This window comes from Ixodes scapularis, unplaced genomic scaffold (genome assembly GCF_016920785.2).
Source record: "Ixodes scapularis isolate PalLabHiFi unplaced genomic scaffold, ASM1692078v2 PGA_scaffold10__122_contigs__length_95168666, whole genome shotgun sequence".
Classification (NCBI taxonomy): domain Eukaryota; kingdom Metazoa; phylum Arthropoda; class Arachnida; order Ixodida; family Ixodidae; genus Ixodes; species Ixodes scapularis.
Genome location: NW_024609836.1, coordinates 73,987,980 through 74,010,743, shown reverse-complemented (window position 1 = coordinate 74,010,743; position 22,764 = coordinate 73,987,980). Strand labels below are relative to the sequence as shown.

At 48.4% G+C, this 22,764-nt stretch overlaps 2 protein-coding genes across 2 annotated transcripts; both read left to right on the top strand.

The window, feature by feature from the left end:
- Positions 1 to 1,376: 1,376 nt before the first annotated feature.
- On the top strand, positions 1,377 to 10,221 carry LOC120843957 (solute carrier family 22 member 4-like). The gene is made up of 2 exons (XM_040215478.1): positions 1,377 to 2,006; positions 9,160 to 10,221. Exons 1-2 carry the CDS (start codon positions 1,377 to 1,379, stop codon positions 10,219 to 10,221), a joined length of 1,692 nt encoding a protein of 563 aa, XP_040071412.1.
- Positions 10,222 to 18,218: 7,997 nt separating this feature from the next.
- Positions 18,219 to 22,207, top strand: LOC8050520 (solute carrier family 22 member 7-like). The gene is made up of 2 exons (XM_029989357.2): positions 18,219 to 18,848; positions 21,146 to 22,207. The coding sequence occupies exons 1-2, from the start codon at positions 18,219 to 18,221 to the stop codon at positions 22,205 to 22,207; spliced, it is 1,692 nt and encodes a 563-aa protein (XP_029845217.2).
- Positions 22,208 to 22,764: the final 557 nt, after the last annotated feature.

The window sequence follows — 22,764 nt, the reverse complement described above, 5'->3', positions numbered from 1 at the left end:
CAGCGTTCGATCCTGCTGTTACGCCGCCATCGACGTCCGCGACGCTCTAGTGCTATCTTCTGTTCTTTTTTTTTTGTCTTGGGCTCAAGTTTAAACTTCATCGTTTAAACGTTTTATGACTAGGCTTCACCAATATTGCAACGTGCCCTCTCCTATGGGTTCGCGCGCTTCGGGATCTCGGAGGCCATGGTCCCCAGCGATGGGATGTCTGCTCGTGCCTCTCGCGTTTCTCGGGGTACCGCTTCTTTTCTCGTTGGTTTTCAAAACCATATTTCGGGTCCTCGCCGCTGCAAAAGCTGTGCGTTGGTTAAGAGGTATTCACACGAGGGAGAAATCCCGGGGATATCTCCCCGGCACGCGCATCCCACGACGAAGACGTCAGGCTTTGCGATGTGCAAAAGCCTCGCGTTTTTATCTCGTGATGCGCGCGTGCCGGGGAGAAATCCCCGGGATTTCTCCCTCGTGTGAATACCCCTTTACCAGACTCCCCGAGAAATGCTCTGTGCTACCAGATCCTCGCTCTCCAAATCAGCGCCCGGGCACACTATGGCTCCGTCATCGAACTGCCAGGCTCATGGTCAAAGCTATCGTCCACGCGGAGGATTCACGTGCTTACACGCATGGGGCATAGCATGAAGCACCAGTCAGGCCGCCATGCTTGCAATGGACCCTTTTCAAAAGTCAGTGTCGCCTTATTGCCACTCTAATGTCTGTCGTAAAGGCCGGTTCAGACACTTGCGTTTGAGTGCGTTTGAGTGCTTTTGACTTCATTGAGTCGAGTACTAAAAGTGAGTCACCGGCACATCTGTGCTTCGTACGAAGCATGGAATCCAATTCAAGGAATCATCTTGGCACGCGATATAAGCAGCAGGGATGTCCTGGTTTCTCGTAGCCGCAACGCAGTCGAACGGAGTCAAACGCAACTGTCTGAACCAGGCTTAAGAGTTCATGTTCGGCAAAATCAGGCACCCTACATTTCGTGAATCGAAGGTGACGTTAAAGGACACAAACCTTTTCCCCTTTCTTCTTTATATTTTCGAAACGCTCGCTTTTTCTGGTGTGTAGAAGCTTTGTAGTGCCGCCATAAGAGCGTTGGGTTTGGCTCTGCACAGGGTGGCTAGATGGACTTTCGGAAAGGGTGATTTTTTTATAAACATACACACAACACAAACGTTTTCATCAGGGGCACGGTGATCAAGGGGCTTTAGTTTAAACACCTTTCTACCTTCACCGCTCTCGCCGTTATCATCATCATTGATTTTCTAGCAGCACGCACTCCGGGGCACGTGCATTGGTTCGGTCACTCCTGGCCTGACACTTTGTCCAGAGACTCTCCCCTTGACGATTTTCCAGACTTCGCCGCATCTTACCCAACGATGAACAGCGGTCCCGTGGAAAGTACAAGGACGCCCAAATTGCTGTCCTGGGAGCCAGACGTCTCCGTCCTCATCTTCGGCAACGGAAACTTCCAGCGGCTAGCGTTGTTCTGTGCCCAACTCTCTCTATTCGTGTCCATTCTTCACGGCCTGGCGCACTACGTGTTCACGAAAAACGTGAACCACTGGTGCAAACCGCCCGAAGAGTACGCCCACCTGTCAGTGGTCGAATGGAAGAACATCAGTGTCCCCAAAGACGGCGATGACGTCTTGGGCAGCTGCACGCGTTACGAACCTCCGTTGTCGATACCATCGGAAAACAGGACGGAGGTACCGTGCGACGGTTGGGACTACGACGCCGAGACCTCCGGGACGACGATCACCACGGAATACGATCTGGTCTGCGAGAGAAGATGGCTGGTCTCCTTGCTGTTGATAACGTACTACGCCGGCAGCGCGATAACTCTGCCTCTGGCGGGGTTCGCGGCCGACAGGTTTGGACGTCGACCTGTCCTCATCGTGTCCTTAATGATCCAGATGGGGTCTTTGCTGGCCAGCTGCTTCTTCCGAAGCCTTGAAATGTTCGCGGTGCTACGTTGCCAAATATCGATTGCTGTCTCTGCGTTCGAGGTAAGTGAGGGGGTCGGTGGTCGAAGTTGGCTTGAGATTGTCAATCTTTTTTTAAAATCGACCTCTTTATATAAAAACCCCCATAAACCTCCTTAGCAAAAAAAAAGAAGCATTCATACAATTTTAATGTATTTTTTACGCATATTAATTTTGTAGTTGTTTCGTATTTGCTTGTCCGTACTCAAAAATATATTCTGTATGCATTATAAATTAACTTGTGAAATGCTTTCTAATACATTAGAAGTATACCTGAAATATGAGAACCTATTTTTATGTATAGGGTGTCCCACGACACCAGGCTAGGTTTAAAATGGACCGTAAAAGCCGGCGTCTCCACGTATAAATCTAAACTTTTCGTCACAGGTGTATTTCACAGGTCGCTCTTTCTTGTAAAATTACAAAGCGTAGCTCTCTTTCTGTAAAAGAACAGGGCCAAAACGCTTGCCAGGGTCAACGGCGGACGGCGACGTATACTCCGGATTTGAGTAGCGGGGTGCGTTTGGCACGCGTAGTGATAAATGGCGTCTGGAGCAGCGTCTGAATATGTAGTCGACTGGCGAACGAAAGCATACGACTCATAGACGAAATTCGTTGGCAGCAAAAGAGCCTTTGTTATGCAAATGCGTTTTTCCCCTTTAAGTTTTGCTTTTATTGTCCACATTTATTTTTTAACCAAAGATACATTACAAAAAAAAAGTATGTTCATTTAAATAAACCACGGTGGTCGCGAGCACTATCATAAGGAGGTGGCGCCATCTATCAATACGAACGCCAAACCCATCCCGCTAGCCGACCTCGTCGTCTGTATCGCCGCCAGCCATTGGCCCTAGCAAGCTTCTTGGCCCTATTTTTTTTTTTACAAAAAGAGAGCTACGCTTTGTAATTTTACAAGCAAAAACCGACGAAAATTTTAGATTGCTGCGTCCAGGCGTCGATTTTTACGGTCCATTTTAGATCGGGCCTGGTGACTTGGGACACCCTATATGTAAAGGCATTCATAATAAAATAGCACAAAAAGGCAGGACAAACAGACGAAGAAGCTCACAGGATAAGCGCTTACCAACTTGCCCAGCAGACCAAGATATATATAAGAATATACCGGAAATGTGGTAATATATTTTGCATATATTTTAGAAGAAGACATTAATATGGGCACATTTTTCATATATTTTAAGATGTCCCAAAATTGTGGGAACGTGTTTTCCATATATCTAAAATATACACTAAAATATGTGTAAAAAGGAAACATTGTGTTAATCTACAAGAAAAGCATTTGGAATATATGTGAAATATTTTTAATGGAGTCGGAATGCAATTATATAGATATTTATGACGTATTTAAGCTGAATTAAAAGTCTGCTGTTAATCGAAACATCAAATGCGCATGACTGAAATGGAATGAATGTAATCTTCTTAATATAGTGCTTTTAGTAATAGCAAAACAGTAAAACTTCTGACCATCCAACGCAGAAGGCTGAGCCCTATCTACTCGGAGAGTTTGGCCGATGGACGAAGCCGTCCGCTTTAAGAAGCACTTTACTTCGCCACATTATGGAAGATTTGTTTTTTCCTGTTGCCCACTCTTCTCCATGCGCTACAATTCACATTCGCGGCATTGTTTTATAAACAGAATTTCTTGTACTCCGACATTTTTTTATGTCTGACATGACATATGTTCGCTTACGACTTCATGGACCGGTTTTTCAAGGCATTCCCCGGAATGCCTCACGACTACCATGACACTCGTATGCGAGATCAGGTCATTGCAGGACTCTGCAATGACCTTCGGTGCCGGGTGCTCATGGCTGCCCCAACATCTCTAGCAGCTACAGTAACCGCTGCAACCCGCATCTGCTGTCTCGGCAAGGCATCAGTAGAGACGTCGTTTACTACTATACTGGACGTGAGGACACAACGTTTGCCACAAAAGCGGACATAGCATCCCTCACCTCTTTCACGGCTGCTCTCGCGGACAAGATCGAGAACCTCCAGAGGAGGCAAACGGCCCTACACCAGGTCTCGCGTCAGGAACGTTGCTTCCGTTGTGGCGGGGGAGGACGTTTCGCACCCTGTTGTAAACACAGGATACTGAACAACGGGGAAGGAAAAAACTCTAACCGATGTTGGAACCAACGGCGTTTAGAAAACTGATCGGTGCCTCAACTCAGTGCCCCGTGCAGGCGCCCATAAACCAACAAGGGGCTCAACAACTACACCGCTTGTCGTGGTACGAGGTACGATCGCAGGTGTTTTATAGACTTCTTAATTGATTTGGGGGCGTCAACGACTATCAGTTGCTTTTACACGTGGACGCGAGTATAATGGCTGCAAAGACTGCAATCGTAACAGAACAGCGCGATGTATACGCATTGAAGGGTAGTACTTCGATCGTGCAAGGTATTTGCTACCCGGAAATCGAGGTTGCATGCATCAAGACTGTACACCCGGTGTTAGTCGTTCGCGGTATAACCCAGGAGTGTATCAGTGGCATTGACTTAGTCACTAAGGACGGGTTTTGTCTTAAAGGAGCTGTGCAACGATATTCAATTGGAATGTATCTCTCTATACACGAGCTTACTGGCACACCTGGGACTCAAGGATACTCACACGCAACGCCATTGGCCAAGAAACTCCTTTGTTGCGGTGTAATTTCAAGGACAAAAGCGATCCTTTTCATTCAATCTCTCCTTTGCAAAATTTGATGACGTAACTCGGGGGTCCCAGTACACCCAAGTGACGATATTTGAATGCGGTTCATAGATTGGACCCGAGCATTGCGTGGGCACTCGACTTGGGCTCGTGACAATTGCTAGCTCGAGAAGCATTCGGGTTTTGACCCGTGTCCAATCGCTGCAACGACGACAACAGCCGAGCCATAACAATGCCTGGAACTCAGCGCGTGTCCTGCGCTTTGCCAACCCCAGCGCGTGGCTATGATCAACACTGGCGGCATATAATCGGCTCCAGATCACGTGGCCGCTTGTTCTGGCTGCGAGTTGAGGGGGTGAACGCTGCTCGTTTTTCTTAAATTTTTTTCTGGAACTTCTATTGCGTGGGGTTAAAAACGAACGCGTGTTTCATAGGTCATTAACGTTAGGGATCCGTTTTAAGCGGTATTTGCGCAAAGTACAAATATTGTTGCATTGGTCCTTTAACGTTTTGGATTTCTCGTTGCGAGCAGAGAAACCACCTGTAGAAACTACCGGCGCTAATGAAGCGACTGAGAATTTTTATTTCTACTACAGTGCTGCTCCCACCTCACAGTGGAATGTTTGTCGATGGCCATGCTAGGTTGAACCGACCTTTGATGGTGTCTTGGAACCTCGCTCAGACCTCCTTCAGCGAAAAGGAGCGACATCACTCTGGAGCATCGTCAAGGTCCGGAGCACCGTTCCAGTTTGCGTTCTTAAAGACCGACGACCAGTTTGCGCTTTCCACTTTTCCCTCGCTTCCTCCTCTCTCCCCTTCTACCCTGTCCACCGTCGCCTGTTTCCTCCTCCCCCAGGGTGAGGAGGATATTCTGCCTTGCAGAAGCTCGTGTCTGGTCGTCCACCTTTAACGACAGGGAACAAGTCGTCCGGTTATACCAGCGAACAACGCTGGGTCTCATTCATCACTTTAATAATGCCAATGACTTCTCCTTGCAAAGGCCGTCCTCTAAAAATGCCGGCAGAACACAAAGATCCGCGCGCTTGACACTTCACCGGAACAAGTGGAAAAAGAAACAACAGTTAGGAATAAAGAAAACAAAAAAGCTACCCCTTATCATCAGGAATCAAACGGGTTAGTTAAAATGTTTAACAGGACGCTTCTGTCCATGCTGAGCGTCTACGTCGATGAATCACAAACAGATGGGGACCTTCGCCATACTGTGGTCACGATGGCATACCAGTACAGTCAGGCCCGGACTTACATCATCAAGCGCCCTGGGCGAACTCCTGCTGTGGCGCCCCCCCCCCCCCCCTCTTTTTTTTTATATGCCCCTATTTACTAGGTACGACATCACATTGTTAGTAAACATGTGAGCAGTGGCCCAACACGAGCGTTTTGTCAGACGAGAACCGCATTGCAAAAAACGAAGGGCGCTGTGTTAAAAAAAATAGAAAAGCTAAAATAATTTCAAAAGGGGGGCTCCGCGGCGCCTCCTATTGATGGCGCCCTGGGAGACCGCCCAGGTCGCCCACCTCTAGGACCGACCCTGGGTCCAGTGTCCACGCGACCGGGTTTACCCCGCACGACCTCGTATTCGGCAGGGATGTGAAACTGCCAGCAGATATACTGACGAGTGCAATGGAACAGGTCATTAGCCCGCCAAGGCAGCACATTCGGCGAACTCTCATTGGCTTGAAGATTGCACGTGCACCTTCTACACTGCATAGTGCCGAAGCGGAGCGCCGTCAGAAAGAGTATTACGATCGGAACATTCACGAGCAAAATTTTAAAGTTGGTGACGAAGTGTTACTTCACTGCCCAGCAATGAAACGGGGCCAATCGTCAAAACTCCACTTGCCATGGCAGGGACCCTATATGGTTGTCAAGAAAGTTTCAGAAACAACGTTGAGAACTGAGCTTGAAACCTCTAGACGCAAGCTGGACGTTGTGCATCATAACAGATTGAAACCTTAACGGCGACCCCTATCATCCGGATGCACAACATAACTCAACGACAGCGGCCTACTTGCAGACGAAAGTGGTACAGAAGGTTCCTGGGACGTTTTCTTTATCTCCGAAATGAAAAACGGCAAGAAATAGAACAGATGACTATCCACCTGGGCTGTTTGAATCCGAGGAAAAGACACGGGACGCTCGAATTGCTTATGAAAAGGGTGAACAGCCCTTTACGGCAAGCAATGACCCACCGCCTGAATTGGTTCGGTCATGTCAAGAGACGATGCAGCCTTTTAGCAGTGTTCAAGCGATCTGTAATGAGAGCCTGTTTAACGAAATTACGACGGAAGAAACACAGGCACATCAGACATCCGAAATACGAAGTGACCCGAATGCCGAACTTGTACGAAATAATCAAGACGTCAGACCCCGAGCATCGTCGCCAATGAGGTATGGGAACCAAGAAGAACGCAACAGGAGCCACCCATGCCAAATGAGACATCGAGCACTGGCTTTAGTATAAACCTGTGGAACCGTCCAAACCTCTCTCTGCCGGCACGCTTCCGATACGTTATCCTCGCATTAGTTCACGGGTCGTGAACTTTTCCGCGGGAGGAGAAGGCCTAGCACGGAAAGAAGACGATGAAGCGGAACAAACAAGAAGACAGAGCGCACGAGCCACTGGGCAAGCGGCTCAGGCTACGGTCGACGAAAGGGGCAGTTCGGGGTTCGAAGCGATTTTTATTAAACCGTTACAGAAGAAAAAAAATTATACTTTTGGTTCTTAATTTCTAGCCTAGGTGGCTCAAACTACCGCCCGTTATAAAGGGTATCAGTCGTTCGCATCCGTCTATCCACCCTTGCCTAGAGTGCGTGCCACAGCAGTAGTGGAGTCGACTAATTGTGTGCTGCAGCCACTAGATGCCACCCACATACTCGAAAAGGGCACATTTCGGCGGGTGCAGGGGGACCACCCGCCTTATAGCCCGGTCTTGTCAACCAGGTACTATTATTCGTTTTCGCAGTTTACATACGTTTCCCTAATTAAGACGCCAACCAACACACGCTCAACCGTCCCCAAAAAATACACGCTTCGCGTTTCTTTTAAGCGCTGACAACTATATTGTTCTTCGAACGCGCGAACCATGTGGCTCGAGCGAGAGCTGCTCCGCCATTTGGTTTCATAGGCAGTACATTTGGCTTTGGGCCTTAAAAACATCTCTTGAGTCACTCTTCTTTCAACACAAAGCTTGCATGCAGTCTATAAAACAATATTAAGGCCAATTTTAAACTATGAAAATGTTGTCTGAAAGTCGTTCACTAGAATTAATATTAATAAGCTAGAAGGTGTACACAGAAAAGCAGTACGGTTTGTTCATAACAAATATGAACCGCGAAACTCCCCTTCAGATATGTTGAAACAAGCTAACCTGCTAATATTAAGCGAAAGAGCGCGGATAGATAGATAATAGATTATATTTTTAATGATTCATGGTAAATTAAACATCGACACTTCAAGATATACATATCATTTTCAGGCAGATTAAACACCAGATCATCTCAAGCACATTCAATACTGCAGTGTCAAGTACGATCGGACACGTCCAAATACTTCGACCATTGTAAATAAAACAAGCTGCACGCTTATGTTACTAATTCAGACTCTATTGACTATTTTATCGATAAAGCCACTGTCTTTTTTTTTCAAAATAGATTTAAAATTATACTTCTCACGTTCAGATGACTTGTCAATAGGTATTTTCTTGTATGCTGGGGGCTATATATATTCCACAATGTTTTAGGCCACATTTATGCACACTGATATCACTAATTCAGAAGAAGTTGCACGCTGATGTCACCAATTCAGAATCTAGGTATACTTAATATTTTTTTTTTTGTATGTTGGGTGTATATCGTATAATGTTTTGGGCCACATTATCCCTGGCGATGAATTGTATTATTCTTATTTTTTTTGCATTGTGCCTCTTCTATCATGGCTCTTTGGGCCAGGGAGTATTGTTAAATAATAATCATAATTTTTTAGAGCATATGCCGACACTGGCATACGAGAACTGCATGAAACGGGGGCGTCGTACTTTGCCGGATTAGTGGCAGCTTGCACGACAAACCGAACAAAAGGTGATAAGCTGAGGTCACACTGCTCACGCATCATATAAACGACAGTCTGCAAAGACAAATCACCGCAATATCCCTGGTTCGAGTGCCGCGCGCCAATTTTCCACCTTGAACTCATTTCCACGTGGCATTCGAAGCAGATATCTCGCGGTGACTCGCGTCTAACTCTTTATGTACACTCTGCTTTATGTACAAGCAATGTGATGCCGGCTTTAGGGTTCGATGGCTCGTACCTTCCTCTAGACGGTCTGTCGTAATGTAAAACAGATTACAACAGAGCTCTTTCTTGCTCGCGCGCTTTTAGTGAGAAAGAGCCGCTTCGGGTGGCCTGCAGTTGCGTTGCAGGCCACCCGAAGGAGCTCTTTCTCACTAATCCAGCAGTAGTGTCCTAACTCGGCCATTTTTCTAGGTGATCATCATCGTGGTTCTCTTTGAAGTGACCTCACAATCTCACCGAGTGTTGTTCGTCACGCTGGCCATCGCCGTCCCGCTCGTGCTCGCACCCATCACCACCTTTGTCCTCGGCACGCTAGTGGCTCACTGGGTGCTGATTCAAGGTCTCCTGATGCTGCCCGCGGCACTCCTCGCCGTTGCACTCTACCCGATCGCAGAGTCACCGCGCTGGCTCATGGTCACCTGGAGATTCAAGGAGGCCGAACAGGCCATCCTCTGGGCGTCTAAAATAAACGGCGTGACCGACTTCTCCGAGGTCCGTGCGGCGTTCTGCCGGGTTAAGGAGAACGTGGTATCCCAGCTGGGATTCAGCGCCACGCCGTCCGTCTTCGACATCGCTTGCTCCAAGTCCATACGGACACGCTCGGCCATCGTCTTCGGTTGCTGGCTCGTCCAGTTCAACGCCTACTTCAACATCATCGCACCGCAAGTGCGGTTGATAAACGTCACCGTCCAAGCTGTCATCCTGATCCTGAGCTTGCCCGTGATGGTGTTGAATTACTACTCCATGAAGACATGTGGACGGCGCAGAACGCTCTCCCTGAATTTTCTGCTAGTGTCGGTTCTGGCCCTGGCACAGGGAGTACTGATATACGTCGACAGCCCTCGCGAGCTTGGCATAGTCAATGTCGCCGCTATGTTGACTCTGAATGCCCTGTTTGTGACCATGTTTGTCTACACAGTCGAGATCTACCCGACGGCACTACGTTGCATGGCCCTCTCAGCAGCATTCATCTGTGGTCGGATCGGGCGTATGACGGCGTCGATGATCAACAATGCTTTCAAGTTTGGTCCCTTGGTGAACCAAGTTATTCCGATCGTGGTATCCGGGACCGGCTTGTTTATTTTTAGTCTGCTTGTCACACTACTGCCAGAGACGCTCCCCTCGCCACTTACGGACACCACTCAGCCTGCCGTTCTCGAGGAAAAGTGGCAGACGAAGTCACCTCCTCAGCCAAAACCTAAGGGGAGGAACAAGACCAAGAAGCAAAAAGTGCTTTCTGCCGAGTGGCCGTGATACTCGGAAACATTTTAATCACGTTATTTTCGCCACGCTTTGAACAATACATCTCCCAGATAACAGAGACGCAGTGCTCAAGTTTTGACGTCACCGAAAGAAGACCAACGTGAGACACAGATGGAAACTATAGTGCAGCGGGTCACGCACTTTTATTGAAACCCGAGTCCCACTAGAGCGACGAACATAAACAACCGACACCGACAAGGCTCAAACACGCACGAGCAGCAGGCACTCGATAGTACCTTTAGCAGGCTGGCAGATTTCTCGGTGCTTTTGAAATAATCGCGAGTTACTGCAAGCCTGCACACGATACCTTCCCGTACATGCTGCACGCGGCTGGTTTGTCCGTGTTGGTTGTTCCTGCTTGTCGCTTTAGTGGAACTCGGGCCTGGCTGAACGCTAGTCTTAACCGAACGCGGACGCAGCACTTGCTTCCAATACGTGACCGAAGTTGGCCTTTCGTAAGCGACGCGGAAAATTGAACCCTACGGCTGTGTTATTCAAGAGGCGTTTTTTAAACCGCGTGCACTTTTATTTCGGTGATATTGTTTTGTAAATGTTCATAAGAATCGGCTTGACACTATAGTGCTAAATTCAGGCGATAGCATTTAAGAGCGCTCTGGGAGTCTCGTTCAAGTGTAAACACCTGTGCGTATCTGCTAACCGACAACTATTCTTCGTCGGCACGCTGCTTTAAATGAACCACCCGATTTGAATATACCAAATTAAAAGTGACGACTTGTTTCAGAGCACTGCAGACACAAAAAAGAAACAACGTGGTTTTCTTAATTCTAAAAGTGTTCATTCACACGTTCTTATGTTTCTACGCCAAATTTAGATTATTATCAAATGGTGAGGAAAAAGTATAAGACTCAGCTTATCGTTAACTGAAAGCTTTCGTGCTTCAGGAGACAACGTGCTTGGGTATCGCCTTCATATTTGCAGTTTTGGGAGAAGACGAAGTTTCTCTGTTGTGTACATGTTTACACAACCTGAAGTAAGTCTGCCTCGAAGGGCGATTGGTCTCTCAAGTCTAGATGCAAAATTTAGCCAGTGCATTACAACTGCTAGCCTAAGGTCTTAAACGTTCTCCAAATAGTAGTGATACAAGGCCTGACGCCGGTACGCTCCTCGTCCAACTCGAAATAGGCAGGAGTGGGGTTAACCCAGGATCCCATGGTTCTGCTCTAACTGTAAGCTTTTCTGTAGCGGGACGAGATGGGGGCACGGGACGGATAACGAATGTTGGTAATCATAAATGTTCCCAACGAAAAAATAAGTAAATAAAACTTTTTTTCTTCTTTTTGGCTAAGAGCTTTGGGAACGTCCGGCACCTGTACGTAGCACATACTCCCCCCTGAAAGAGGGCAGCACAGTTAGGAACGGTGGGCTAGAAGGGGAGGTGTGGCGATCGCACAAGAGAAAGCAGTCTCGTGATTCAAGCCTACAGGGCGCAGCGTAATATTTATTTATTTATGTATTAACATGGTACTTTTTAGGGTTCCCCTCAACAGCCCGTTGGCATACAGGAGGGTCCACCAATGCATAAATGCAAGAGCTCAGACAACACAAATTACAAGATGCAAAAAAAAATGCCTTGAAAAATATCAACAAAATGTAATCTCCGACAGTGCCAAACATACAGAGCAGAAACCAAGGTTGTCCCCATACCGGTATGGTTTGATAAACGAAAATGAAGGAAAAGTACGATCAATATACCTTGAGCAACTAATGCAGTTAGTGCGAATAATACAACGGTGCAAGTGAGCTGGACAAGAATTACTTTTTTTTTTTTATCGTCATTCCTGTCTAGGTCGTTTGCACCTTTGCATTAATTGCATTATCGCCATAACCTTAAGAAGCAGGCCGTTCAAGCTCGTTGATGTTAGACTGGTGGCAGCTGATCCCTGGCTCGATACCAGGACCAGGCGAACTTTCTCGGTCGCGCACCAATCGCCAACTGCGTTTGGATATTTATGTTTCTACATTGTCCCCCTGCTTCCCCTTTCCGGAGAGTATTATCGTCATTCTTGTCTAGATCGCTTGCACCTATTGCATTAATTGCATCGTCACAATAACCTTAAGAAGTAGACCGTTCGCCCTCGTTGGTGTTAGACTGGTGGCATCTGATCAAACCCGTTTGCTCTACTGACGTCTAACTCCTGGTTAGCTCAGTTGGTAGAGCGCTCCACTGGAGATGGAGGAATCCCTTGTTCGAAACCAGGACCAGGCTTACTTTTTCGGTCACGCACCGGGCTCTTAGCTGTGTTCGAAAATTTGTAATTGTACTCAAACAACTCAACTTCTTTCGGTTTCGTTTTCCGAGCACGTGGCGCGCGTTGTTTAATAAATGTTGTTGAGTTGATTGAGCTTCAGCGGACATCGCCGGACTAGTGGAACCTTCGGTTCCACTAGTCTGGCGACAGGAACTGCCACGACAGCGGTCTCTATCCCAACTCACAACGTCTGCATTGCAGATACACTGAGCATCGCCACAGCCTCTACTCCTCTACTACTGCGGAGCTGGTAGCCATTTGTCGGGCTTTGGAGTTGCTCACTCTAAGGAATAGGGGGTGTACAGGGGTACTCCCCTTGTCCCATATGTAACTCAACGAAACTACATTACTAAATTTCGTCGTTCTGTTCACTGACGTCGAAGTGGCGATACTAACTTTTACGAGCGGCTTGATAGTCGAGCGATACAACTTATTAAAATAGCCAATGTACTCATTAAAGGCTACATTAAGGCATTCAAGGTTTTTCTGGCCCTGCTGCAAAACCACAGTAATTCTTTTTTGTAGTCTTTGATACGCACATTATCTATTTAGTACGTTATATCGAACAGCTATCAAGCAGCTTGTAAAAGTTGGTATCGCCACTTCGACGTCAGTGGACAGAACGACGAAATGTAGTTTTGGAGAGTTTCATATGGGACGTCACTCGTGACCCTCGTGACGTCACTCGTTACGTCACGTGTGACGTCATTATGGGAAACGTTCCATAATGCACTGCGTGGTTACGCCGACGGCGACGCCGCTCAAGCCGGAAACGGGCGCCTAAGAGATCCGCTCTAAATGCAGTTCCTCGGGATTGTTGCTAATAAAAATTATGCAGTCAGATTGCAACACTTTCCACGGGTGCTCGCGCTAAACTGGGTTCAGCCCCCGACCATACCTGTTTCGACGTGGACGAGCCTCGTACAGACGTGCGGTCGTTTAGCACTACTGCGTGGTATACACATTTCAAGACGCCGGGCTAGCAGTGGCACTGCAATAGGTAAATTTGTCATTTGCTGCGCAGACCCCAGACCTAATTAGGCACTAATTTTTTCTTCTTGCTTTTATGAGGCCCAGAGAAATGAAGGGGAGGCCGGGAGAGATGTTAGATGAGACTCAGTTCCCCGCGGTCCAGACATACAGTATAGCGTCAAATGCGCCAGTTCACGAGGGCCGTGGCTCGTGTGACCCTTGAAAGCAAACGGCGTCTCAGCATTGAAATGAGTGCTATGAGCGTCGAGACGTTTCGGTGCCGCTCGGTTTTTATCCGTGACGCCACGACCATAATATGCCCCGTCGTGACGTCACGAGTTGTGATCCTGGCTACTTATCGTATGTTGCAACGACAACTTCGGTGGTAAGTGTAAAGAGTCCGGTGTAAGCTAGATGTACTCGTGTTCTTCAATAGCATCCGAGCTGCAGGTCGGGCAATGCTCTTATGATGGGCGCTTCTGGCAGCGCACGTCGCCATATTTGGAAGCGGCAGAGCACTCGCTCGTACCACGTGTCTCGCGCGTTCTCACAACAATGGTTGCCGGTACTTGTAAGAAACACCTGGAGCGAACGCTCGCGCTGCAGAACCCAGGGATCCTGGGTTCAATAGCGAGTTTTAGAATAGGGGGCCCCAAAGCTTTGGGTGCCCCGAACAGCTCGGGGCATCGCAGCGGGCATGCGCAGAAATTCTGCGCATGCGCAGTGGGACGCCCCAAGCTCTTTGGGGCACCCAAAGCTGTGGGGCCCCCTATTCTAAAACTCGCTAATCTCTACACTTGCCCGGCTTTGTTTCGTTCTGAATGAGGATCGTACCGGCGTGCGGTCGTGTATCACTACTGCGGGCTGCACGTTAAAAGGGCACGTAAACGAAATGTTTGCCCTTATTTCTTTGTTTAGATGTGGTCAACGTCGTACCGGCAACCCAGAGACACTAGTTTAAATTAATTGATTCTGGGCTGCCGGCAGGAAATTCAAGAAAACTAATCTTAAAACAGAGAAACAGATATGAAAATTGCGTCTGGTGGCGGTCTGCGAAGCTCCGTTGGAATGCCGCCACGTCACGAGTTCCTTAGAAGCAGCGTCAGTTCGTGGCAGTATGGCTGGCTCGTGGAGTTACTTAGTAGTGAATGTGACTCTGCGGAGAACGCTAACGCATTTAGTGCGTTTACTGCGTTGTAAAATTGTGAAGTAATCAGTTACGAATAACGGATTACTTGTAATCCGTTACTTTTCAAGTCATTAGAGAGTTTTAGTAGATCGTTCCGATACCTCCGATAGCCCCGATAACGATACTATGCATGCACAAGGGAGGCGGTGGCGGAGTATCGGGTATCGTTATCGGAGTCATGGGAACGATCTACTAAAACTCTCTATTTTGTAATTGCCACGTTAATTTTTTTCGGAAGAATATTGTAAAGTTATTTTGTTACAAAATATTGGTAAGAGATAACAACAGTTACTCTTTACTCCTTAAAATATGAGCAGAAAACAGTAACTGGAGCAAAACGAGCAAAACATTCAGCAGTATAAAGAGAGAAAGTTCAACAATATAGAAAACATTCCGAAGGGGAGGATAGCCAAATAGAAAACACGAATTTTTGTATGACCGGTCACTAGAACCACTAGAAAAACGGGCAAGGCATGTACAAATATAGGAAAGACAAAGATCAAGTAATACCCAATTCACACGGCCGGGTAAAGGTACCTTTAGCTTAAGCTGAAGGTACCTGTAGTAAACAGCGTTCTTGATCACACGATAAATAAACGGAGCACTTTAAGTTGTTGTCGATTGCATTCCTGCTAAACCGCGAGAGGCGCACGCGATGAACAATTATTCCTCCTAATCGGTTTGACGCGCAGTTTTTGATGATTGTGTGTGACATATCACATATAAAACCTAAATATTATTTGTGTTCGCTTTTATTGTACTTTTCTTTCTCTAAGTCCAAGGGCACACCTAAATGATTCTTGCTTTAAAACGTCCGACCCGTCTGGCCACACTGGCCCTAAAAATCATCTGCGTTTACCAGTTTTCGTTGTGAGGTGGGCGACCTCTCTCTGTATAGCAGCTCCATTTTTTGAGCAAAGTTCCCACTGAAGTAGCTAAATAGTGCCCGGCAGAAACGAACCACGTCTGAGTTTCACGGTTACGCCAGCCACGCCCTCGAAAAGGTTGAACGGCGACGATAATAAAAGGTCATGGGTGGGACAGGCGGACGACTCGTCTACAACCTCGAGAAAGAGCTCGCAGTGCTCCTTCGCGTTCAGGTAGCAGACATTGTTTTCCACGTGCCGCCGCTGCTATACCTGCTAGCTAGAGTATGCGTTCCTCGTTAAAGTATTATTCCATCACATTTGAGTTCACAATCATTTCCTAATTTGCTACTTATATATAATGAATTTGTTATAATGGTATTAAACAAGATATATTTATATATCTGGGATTTTTATTTTGAGTTCGTGGGTCTGTGGCTACTCCCTGTAGCTGTAAAGGAAGCTGGGCGAGCTCCGTTCAGCACAGTACCTCCCTTAGCGAAAAGGACCTTTATGCGCCGTGTGATCACGATCTCCAGCTCCATTTACTACAGGTACCTGTGCCAAAGGTACCTTTACGCTGCCGTGTAAATAGACCTAGTGCTATATTACCCAAGCATCGAGGAGAATGCAGGGATTGGTGTTCCACGCGCCGCACGTGCTGGCCTCAGCAGTCGTGACTTTTCTAAAGCAAATGCCTAAAACAAATTGCATCTTGCACGCGCGTTCGTCAACGCTTTATTTTGGTTATTTACTTCGAATCTTTTATGCGGGCAAGGCGTGCGCGTGTGGCGCGTGAAACACCAATCCCCGCATTCTCCTTGATGGTCGATTGGGTATAAAACCCCTTCAAGCTTTAAAAGTAGCGCAAGGTGCGTCGATGCACAAGGCGCGTGCAACGTGCAGCCCTTGGGAAGATCATGGAGGCACAGCGCAGCACTGAGCTAGATTTCAGACGCCATGTTCTTCTCAAAAGTGGCGCGCGGCAAGTGTCTCGAGCATTTCCACAACAATAAATGGCGCCACTTTTCCCAGGATAGAGGGTTTTTAAAAAAGTCATGTAATGGGGGGCCCGCGCTGCGGCGAGACGGCTTAACCCACTGTACTTTTTATTTCTCCAACTGGCGAAGGTATACATAGAACGCCACCCCTTCCCCATTTCTCCGCTTAAGTTTCGTCTGTTTCGTTTGCGCTCAAATTGTGCGGTAAACTGCCGGGGCTGGTTGGTTACAGATATTGATACACGGGAACAGCGTCGAAAGGTCAGTGTGCAAAATGACGACGGCGACGTTGAAAGGATGACACACCGGTCGACGGCGGTGCCTCAGTCTAAGCCCTGGGACTCGGTTCTTCCGAGGCAGCAGCTTCTACTTTGACTGGGCTCCCCCCTTGGAGCCTGATGCTTCGACCCCAGTGGACCCCAGTGAGCAACAGCGCCATCATGTTCCTGGGGCTCCTTCATGCACCGATCAAACGGCGTGCCAGATCCCCATGGTTCGCTGCTGACCCGCCCAACCCGCCTCCACGAAATCTGGACTTCTGCGAATCAGACTGCGTTCCTCCCTAATACCAACAACCCATGTCGTTACCATCTTGCATGTGTATGCTCATCACATTATCATGTTCACTAGACGCGGCCCCGCTCCATGGTATACGGGCTGCTGCCTTTCCACGGTGCCGCGGCTCTCCAGAGCCAAAAAATAAAGACCGCCAAAAACCCTGCTTAGAGTTTTTGGCGGTCCATATGCCATAGGGCCCACTGCCCAGACAACGCAGATGGTCCTGAGGACGTCCTCAGCTGGTCAAAACGTCTTCGTTCCAACGAAGACGTCGTCAAAACGTCTGGAACTAGTCGGGACATTCTGGTCCTTTCAAATACGTCTTGAGGACGTTTTCTGGTTCCCTTATTTGGGAAGACCAAAGACGCCTTTTCCCGAATGATTTTCAACAGTACAAAATGTTTCCATGCCGGGAAGTGAAAACGAACCCAGAATGAGTACGAAAATAAGAATTGGTTAAAGAATATTTTTACTGAACATTTTAATTGCGGCCTCCGAGGCCACAGGTCTCGAAGGCCGCAATCGCCGTAACCTCGATATCAGCAGCCAGTCGCATCGGTTTTTCCCGAGCGAACAGTGTGTTTCGAGTCCTCGCCACTCAAAAGCTCTAGCGTTCACTGCCAGACTTTACTATACTTCGTTTCAGCTTCGGTCCAGACGTAGCCAAAGCTACAAGCGCGAGCTCCGGGCTTTCAGCATCCCTGCCAAGCACGCGCGCTCGTGCAGTGCAAGCACTGTTCTGGGCCACATGCTCGCGCTTGTAGCGTCGGCTGCGTCTGGACCGAAGCTGAAACGAAGTATAGCACTCTACTACCAGACTCCCTGTGAAATTATCTGTGCTACCAGATCCTCGCACTCTAAATCTGGGACCGGGCACTCTATGGCTCCGTCAACGAACTGCCAGGCTTTGTAAGTATAGAGGAGGCTGTGACACAACACAATATTTTTCATCAGGGGGTTTTAGTTCAAACACGTTCCTTCCTTCACCGCGGTCGCCTCTATCATCATCATCGATTCTGTAGCAGCACGCACGCTGGGGTACGTGCATTGGTTCGGTCACTCCTGGCCCGACCTTTTGTCCAGCGACTCTACCCTTGACCATTTTCTTGACTTCGCGGTGTCTGATCCAAGAATGAACAGCGGTCCCTTGGAAAGTGCAAGGACGACAAAATTGCTTTTCTGGGAGCCGGACGTCTCCGTCCTCATCTTCGGCAACGGAAACTTCCAGCGGCTGGCGTTGTTTTGTGCCCAACTCTCTCTGTTCATGATGGTTCTTCACGGCCTGGTGCACTTCGTGTTCACTAAAAATGTGAACCACTGGTGCAAACCGCCCGAAGAGTACGCCCACCTGTCAGTGGTCGAATGGAAGAATATCAGCGTCCCCAAAGACGCCGATGGCGTCTTGGGCAGCTGCACGCGCTTTGAGCCTCCGTTGTCCATACCATCGGAAAACAGGACGGAGGTGCCGTGCAATGGTTGGGACTATGACGTCGAGACGCCCGGGACAACGATCACCACGGAATACGATCTGGTCTGCGAGAGAAGATGGCTGGTCTCCTTGCTGTTGATGGCGTACCACGCTGGCAGCGTGATAACTCTGCCTCTGGCGGGGTTCGCGGCCGACAGGCTTGGTCGTCGGCCTGTCCTCATCATGTCCATAATGCTCCAGATGGGGTCTTCGCTGGCCAGCTGCTTCTTCCGAAGCCTTGGAATGTTCGCGATGCTACGTTGCCAAATATCGATTGCTGTCTCTGCGTTCCAGGTAGGATTGTCTAACTGTGTGTAACAAAAAAAATGTATACTTCAAATATATTTTGAATGTATATAGTACGCATTTTTAATTCCGTATTAATTGTCCACACTCACTAATAAATTTTGAATGCGTTAGAAATTAATCTGAGATATGCTTCCTAATGCATTAAACGGAGGCCTCGTACTTTGTCGGATTAGTCACAGCTTGCGCGATAAACATATCGAGGGGTGTTAAGCCGTAGTCACTGCTTATGCCCGTGTCCCACTAGAGCGACAGACAGAGACAAAAGACAGCGACAAGCCTCAAAGCCATGCCTCGTGCTCGCGATGGTACCTTTGGCAGGCGTTTAGTCGCTCGGTGCTCGTGAGGTAAGCCCGAACGATTGTAAGCCTGCCAAAGCCACTCTCGCGTGCATGATGCTCGTGTTTGAGCATAGCCTCCTTTATTTTACAAAGCCTCTCAAATCGCGAAAGACTCCGGTTTGAGGCTTGTCGTTGTCTTTCGTTCCTGTATGGCATTACACATCATACAAAAAAACAGTCTGCAAACACGAGTAACCGCTAAGTCCGTGGTTCGAATGCTGCGTGCCAAGCTGTTTCCTCCTTGAACTGTTTTCCATGCGGCATTCGCAGCACAGATCTCGCGGTGACTCCCGTTTGAACCTTTATGTATAGACTGTCTTTTGTACGTATAAGCAGGGTGACCCTGGCGTTAGAGGTATGCTGAACCAAACATTCCAGTGTCCATAATAATAAGCGTACAATCTTTCCACGAGCCAGCAACCGCCGGTGTGCGCGAGCAAACGCAGCAAAATTGACGTCATGGTTCCCGGTGAGAGTGAAATATGTGGGCTCCGGGAAAAAGCAAAATAAAGACAGGCTTTTCATCTTCACAGTGGCGTCTGGTGTAAAAGGTAGGCGATTAATTGGCCTAATAAGCACGTATATAGCTTCCACTTGTGGGGATGAAAAGCCTATTTTTATTCTCCTTTTGCCCGGATACCATACGTTTCACTGTCACCTTAAGCTAGAAAAGGGGCACGTAAGTTTTGTTACGTGTGCTCGCGCACAGTGGCGGATGCTGGCTCGTGGAAAGAACGTGCGCCACTTATTAGGGAGTATTAGCGAATCGTTTTTCAAGCCCACGGTTCCGAAATTACGATCGGTGCAGCTGGTCCGTTCCGTGAAACCGTACGTGAAATCTAGCGAATCGTGAAACTGGCGCAACCGTGTAAACGGTGATGAGGATATTCTTTGATCGATGGCGCCATCTTCTAGTAAACATGCGAAACATTCTGCGACGTGTAAATCCGTAGCGGCTCGTGTTTCTAACGTACGACTGATGTAAACAAGACGGCCGACGTAACATTTGCCGGTCGGAATCTCAAGAACTGCGAAGCTAGATAGAGTAAAAGACATCTGAACGTCTTGAACTTGAACGACTGTTCACGTTATTTGAACATTTGCCGTCGAACCAAATAAATTTGTCTGCTCGCGGTCACCACGGCAGGTAGTCTGCCCGCAGATCGCGAAAATTTACTGGCATGCGTAGTTCACACCATTCACGACCGCTTACCATTATAAGCAGTTCTCGAAATGATTTGGTTCAACCTCTCAAATGGAGCAGACTAACAGGATGGCAAATCACTTCCCGTTGTCCTAAGCCTAACGCTCGGCTGGATCGGCGAAGTCAGTCGTTAAACCGACCGCCATATATATTTTTTTTTTTTTTTTTTTTTTTTTTTTGGGGGGGGGGGGGGGGGGGGTTAGTGAACGGTTCTGGCTGCGTTCCGGTGACGAATCCAGTGGCCGGAATGGGAGAAACGAACGTGGACGTCCCGAGCGACTCGCGCGCGCATGCGCAGCGGCGTCGCGGATGGGTTCGAGGACGAACCGTTCGTGTGTAAGTGACTTGCTCAAACTCCCTATATAGACACTTCAATGTTTGGTTCGGTATCCCTTTCAGCTTTGATGGCTCGTAACGTCCTCTATACAGTCTAGCATAAGGTAAAGCATATTATAACAGCGCCAATCCCCTTAGGGTGGCCGCGGCGTAACTGTCACCTTCCCCAAAGAACAGAATAGCAGCCTGACGTTCAGCTAGTTGGTACATGATGCAAAAAGAAACGGTCAGCTAGAACTATAGGGACGAAACACAGACAGGGAGAAACAGAGGCTTAGAGCGGTGTGTATATCTCTGTTTTTCCCTGTCTGTGTTTTGTCTCTATCGTTCTACTAGCTGACCGTTTCCTTTTGCACCAAGAAAGCAGCGCTTTCTTAAGTGTCTTAACTCGGCCATTTCTCCAGGTGATCATCATCGTGATTCTCTTCGAGGTGACCTCACAATCTCACCGTATGCTGTTCGTCACGCTGGCCATCGCCGTCCCGATCGTGCTCGCACCCATCACCACCTTTGTTCTCGGCAAGCTGGTGACTCAGTGGGTGCTGATTCAAGGTCTCCTGATGCTGCCCACAGCACTCCTCGCCGTTGCACTCTACCCGATCGCAGAGTCACCGCGCTGGCTCATGGTCACCTGGAGATTCAGGGAGGCTGAGCAGGCCATCCTTTGGGCGTCTGAAATGAACGGCGTGACCGACTTCTCCGAGGTCCGTGCGGCGTTCTGCCGGATTAAGGAGAACGTGGTGTCCCAGCAGGGATTCAGCGCCGCGCCGTCTGTCTTCGACATCGCTTGCTCTAAGTCCATACGGACACGCTCTGCCATCGTCTTCTGTTTCTGGTTCGTCGAGTTCAGCTCCTACTACATTATCATCGCACCGCAAGTACGGTCGATAAGCCTCACCGTTCAAGCTGTCATCTGGTTCCTGAGCGTGCCCGTCATGGTGTTGAATTACTACGCCATGAAGAGATTGGGACGGCGCGGAACGCTCTCACTGAATTGTCTACTAGTGTCGGTTCTGGCGCTGGCACAGGGAGTACTGATATGCCTCGGCAGCCCTCGTGAGATTGGTATAGTCAATGTCGCCGCCATGTTGACACTAAATGCCCTGTTCGTGACCATGTTTGTCTACACGATCGAGGTCTACCCGACGGCACTACGTTGCATGGCCCTGTCAGCAGCGTTCATGTGGGGTAAGATCGGGCGTATGACGGCGTCGATAATCAACGATGCTTTCAAGTTTAATTCCTTAGAAAGCCAAGTTCTACCGATCGTGCTATCCGGGACCAGCTTATTTATCTTTAGTCTGCTTGTCACAGTACTGCCAGAGACGCTCCCGTTGCCACTTACGGACACCGTCCTGCCGGCCGTTTTCGAGGAAAAGTGGCAGATCAAGTCACCTCCTCAGCCAAAACCTAAGAGGAGGAAGAAGGCCAAGAAGCCAAAAGTGCCTCCTGCCGAGCTGCCGTGATACTCGGAAATATTTGAATGACGTTATTTTCACCGCGCTTTAACAATATATCTCCCAGATATCATAGCCCCAGTTCTCAAGTTTTGACGTCACCGAAAGAAGACCAACGTGGTACACAGATGGAAACAAGTGCAGCGTAAAGGCCGGTACAGACACTTGCGTTTGAGTGCGTTTGACTGCGTTGCGTCGAGTGCGGAAAGCTAGTCACCGGCACATCTGTGCTTCGTATGAAGCGTGGAATCCAATCCAAGGAGTCATCTTGGCACGCGATATAAGCAGCAGGGATGTCCTGGTTTCTCGCTGCCGCAACGCAGTCAAACGCAGTCAAACGCAACTGTCTGAACCAGGCTTAAGGGCTCGGCTGAGTCACGCGCTTGTACTGAAACCGCAGTCCCATCAGCGCGACAACCATAAAACCGGCAACCTACAAGCCTCAAGAACGCACGAGCAGCATCCACGCGACGGTACCTTTGGCAGGCTTGCGGATTGCTTGGTGCTTGTGAAGTAATCGCCAGTGACTGCAAGCCTGTAAAAGGTACCTTTGCGTGCATGCTGCA

Excerpts from the sequence above, each read along its gene's own strand:
- LOC120843957 (XM_040215478.1), top strand. The coding sequence starts at position 1,377 with ATGAACAGCGGTCCCGTGGAAAGTACAAGGACGCCCAAATTGCTGTCC. Across the intron at positions 2,007-9,159 it reads TTGCTGTCTCTGCGTTCGAG|GTGATCATCATCGTGGTTCT; the intron begins GTAAGTGAGGGG and ends CCATTTTTCTAG.
- LOC8050520 (XM_029989357.2), top strand. The coding sequence starts at position 18,219 with ATGAACAGCGGTCCCTTGGAAAGTGCAAGGACGACAAAATTGCTTTTC. Across the intron at positions 18,849-21,145 it reads TTGCTGTCTCTGCGTTCCAG|GTGATCATCATCGTGATTCT; the intron begins GTAGGATTGTCT and ends CCATTTCTCCAG.